The sequence below is a fragment of the Linepithema humile genome, chromosome 3, assembly GCF_040581485.1.
Source record: "Linepithema humile isolate Giens D197 chromosome 3, Lhum_UNIL_v1.0, whole genome shotgun sequence".
In the NCBI taxonomy this organism is placed as follows: Eukaryota; Metazoa; Arthropoda; class Insecta; order Hymenoptera; family Formicidae; genus Linepithema; species Linepithema humile.
The window spans coordinates 9,894,916-9,898,682 of record NC_090130.1 but is presented as its reverse complement, the minus strand read 5'-3'; the positions used below and the strand labels follow the sequence as shown (position 1 = coordinate 9,898,682).

Here is a 3,767-nt window from a genome sequence, read left to right as displayed (position 1 = left end):
ATCTAAAGAAAGAAAAGAACAAGCACAAAAATATGTCCGATTTTGTATACGCGGAAAGTTAGGAAGAACTGTTCCTATAATATTAGATGAACTTAATTTGGAATGTGCACAAATGTTTTTACAGTTAAGAGAAGTAAAGCCAAAGTACACTTAAAAAATCCTTATTTATTTGGTATTCCAGGACATGACAAAATTATTGATAAACATTTACGTGCATATCGAGTTATGTTGCGTTTTGCTAAAGAGAGCAAAACCGAATTTCCTGACACGTTACGTGGCACTACACTTAGAAAACATATAGCCACTATGGGAATAACTCTTAATTTAACGGACAATCAGATTACAGATCTAGTCAATTTCATGGGCCATCATGAAAAAATACACAAGGAAGTGTATAGAAAGCCGGTAATAATTAAAGATATTACAGAAGTCTCACAACTTTTAGAAGCTGCCCAAGGTGTGAGAGATGCAGCAAACAATTTAATTGATGAAAGCGACAGCGAAGCTGAAAGTGATAAAAATATAGAAATCAAAGAGAATGAAATATTTAAAGATAGTTTGCAGCAATCGAGTGATAGTAAGTAGAAAATTTATTTCCGAAATATATAGATAGATTACTTTATTATGATGTTAATGTTTCTAATGCAGACTCAATGTATAAAAAACGTACAAAAACTGAAACAAGAACGGTACAAAAAAAACGCAGATCAGAGGGTAAGAAATTTAATTTGTATATTCAACTAATAAATTGGTGATGTCATTTGATATTAAACAACCACAATGTAAAAAGGATATTTATGTATGATTTTTTCTTTATGTACAGATGCATTTGTGACGCCTGTTAAACGAGCAACTTGGACACAAGAAGAGAAAAGAATTGTATTAGAAACATTTGAAAAACAATTACAAACTGATACACTAATAACTGGAAAAGAAATGCAGAATCTTATATCTAGTACTCCATGTCTAGCTAAACGAACAGTTCCTCAAATGAGAGTATGGTTACACACGCAAAAAAAGAAATTAAATTTTTAAAACGGTCACAAAAATTATTTAAAAATTTTTTTGATATTTAAAAAATAATTTAATGTGCAATATTAAAGCAATAATTTAAACTTTATTTGATGATTATTTATGTTTAATTTTCATATTGTGATAATTATAGTTTTTTTTGTTTATTGTTTTAAGTTTAAATATTGCACAAAATAAATATTGAAACTTTAACTTAAATTTTAATTAAAAATAGTTACTTAGGTTTGCTTTTCATAATGTGATAGTTATAATCTTCATGTTCATTGTTTTAATGTAAAAGAATATTAAAACTTTAATTATTTAATTTTTATAATGTAATAATTATTGTGCAATAATTACAGTTTTTATGTTCATTGAATATTGTAAATTTAATTCAATATACAATATTTAAAAAATTGCACTACAAGAGATTATAGACTGAAATGTATTTTTAAATGTATTTTAAATACAATGCAATAAACTGTATACTATAAAAAAAATTTTTTTATTTATAATATATTTTTTATATCAGGGAAACGCAAAATTTTTTGGGCCAAATGTGAAATTTAAGATTTATACCGCGGACCGCGGCAGCTAAATTTAAAACATTATTATTATTATATTTTTTGCTTTTTTTGTCACGGTTTGGATTGTAAATCCTCGCGGGCCGGATTCGATCTATTACGTATCCTTATTCTACATTAAATACAATACACGTCTTAATAAAAACTATATGATATAAATACGTTGTATAATATAGACACGAACAATAAAAATAAACATGAAAATCGTTCACGCTATCTGTTTTTTTTTTCTTATTATCTTCTTAATAAAAAATATAATAAATAAAAAATATAGGCACTTATATAATTTAAACTGTATATAATTGTATATAATATGTATATATATTTGGTACAATTCGAGAACATTTTTTGATACATATGGTATATTTTGGGAACTGTTCTTAAAATTAAAAGTTTATAATTGGTAATATTCAAGGACATAAAATCTATTAAATAAAAAGTCTTCATAGGTTGTTTTCCAGCAAGAGACACAGTCGATACAATATCATTCTGTCTCTGTTCCATATCCAATGAGCAATACTTATGATACTTATATAATTCTTTAGTGTCCTTTTGTGTCCTTACTGATAATAAGATATTTAAAAAACATAAGAAATTATGCCAGTCGGAAACGTTTCGACGCATGATGTATGATTGTATGAATATAAAAGAAAAAAAAAACACTTTTTTATATATTTTTATATTTTGTAACATTTTTAATAAAGACATCAAATCAGAATATAATAAAAAATAAAAATAAACTTAAAAATAGTTTACGCATCAACGAAAAAACTTTTAATTTTTCGAACAGAGTTGAAAATATGCCATATGTATCAAAAAATGTTCCCAAATTGTACCAAACGCGCACGCGCGCACGCGCTTGGTATATTTTAAGACATTTAAAAAGACATATACATATACATCCCAGGTAGCACGTGTTGTTTCATATACGTTTTCTAAACCATTGGATACATTTAGGAAACGTATATGAAACGTACATATGAAACAAACATGTGCTACTTAGGATGCGTATATTTAGAAGCAGTAAATATTATTTAGTCAATATAGCTATTTCTCGCAATCATCTATATTCTATATTATTTTTGTCAAAACTATAAATGATTTAACATATACGGTCTATTTTAAGAATGTATAGATATTAACAGCTAATGGATTGATATGAAGACATATATATATACATGTACATACCTACATGTATATGTATACATGTACATAAACCAGATCTTTACTTCCTGATCTGCATTTTCTATACTACTTTTATTTCAGTTTTTGTACGTTTTTTATACATCTGCATTAAAATTATAATAAAGCAATCTACATATTTAGGAAATAAATTTTTTACTCACTATCATTCAATTGCTGATAAACAATTAATTTTTTTAAGTATTTTATTATTGTCTTTAATTTTTGTGTTTTTATCATTTTCAGCGCTGTCGCTTTCATCAATTAAATTATTCGCTAAATCTTTCATGTCTTGTGCAGCTTCTAAAAATTGTGAGACTTCTCTGTAATATCTTTAATTATTACCAGCTTTCTGTACATTTCTTTGTGTATTTTTTTTATGATGGTCCATGAAATTGAGTAGATCCGTAATCTGATTGTCCATTAAATTTAGAGTAATTTCCGTAATGACTATATGTTTTTTGAATGTAGTGCCATATAATGTATCAGGAAATTCTTATAATAATGCAAAAATTATATAGATTGTTGTCTTCTATTAAAGGCCAGAGAGGTAAAATATCCAAGCGGTGTCCAAAATTAAAATTTAAAATCGCTATGTCGATTATTTTTATAATAAGTTATAGTAATAACAAAGATTCTTCCTAAAAAATTAAGCGAAAACCATCCACTTCAACGCACAATGATTGATAATTGATACATAATAGTTTGAAAATAAAATTAGTCGAACAATCTGCTACAATAAATTTCTCAAATAAATGAAATTAGGAAATCAGAAAAACATTATTATTTGTTAGATAAGAAAAGTATTATAGTACTGAATTATACTTACAATTAAAGTTTTTGTTTTTATTGTTCTAAGTTTAAATATTTCACGATATGAATATTAAAACTTTAATTAAAAATAATTACTAATATTTAATTTTTATGATAAATATTATTGTTTAATAATTACAGTTTTTATATTCGTCGTTATTTTGAACATTACACGAA

The 3,767-nt window shown here is 25.5% G+C and overlaps 1 protein-coding gene across 1 annotated transcript in view; it reads left to right on the top strand.

Annotated features, from left to right (window-relative positions):
• Window positions 1–2,904, top strand: part of LOC136998689 (uncharacterized) — a 6,372-nt gene extending 3,468 nt beyond the window's left edge. Inside the window, exons 3-5 of the mRNA XM_067351772.1 lie at window positions 98–577; window positions 649–714; window positions 824–2,904. Of these exons, the coding sequence (XP_067207873.1) occupies window positions 98–577; window positions 649–714; window positions 824–1,035 (758 nt within the window). The 3' untranslated portion in view covers window positions 1,036–2,904. The remainder of the gene's footprint in view (window positions 1–97; window positions 578–648; window positions 715–823) is intronic.
• Window positions 2,905–3,767: the final 863 nt, after the last annotated feature.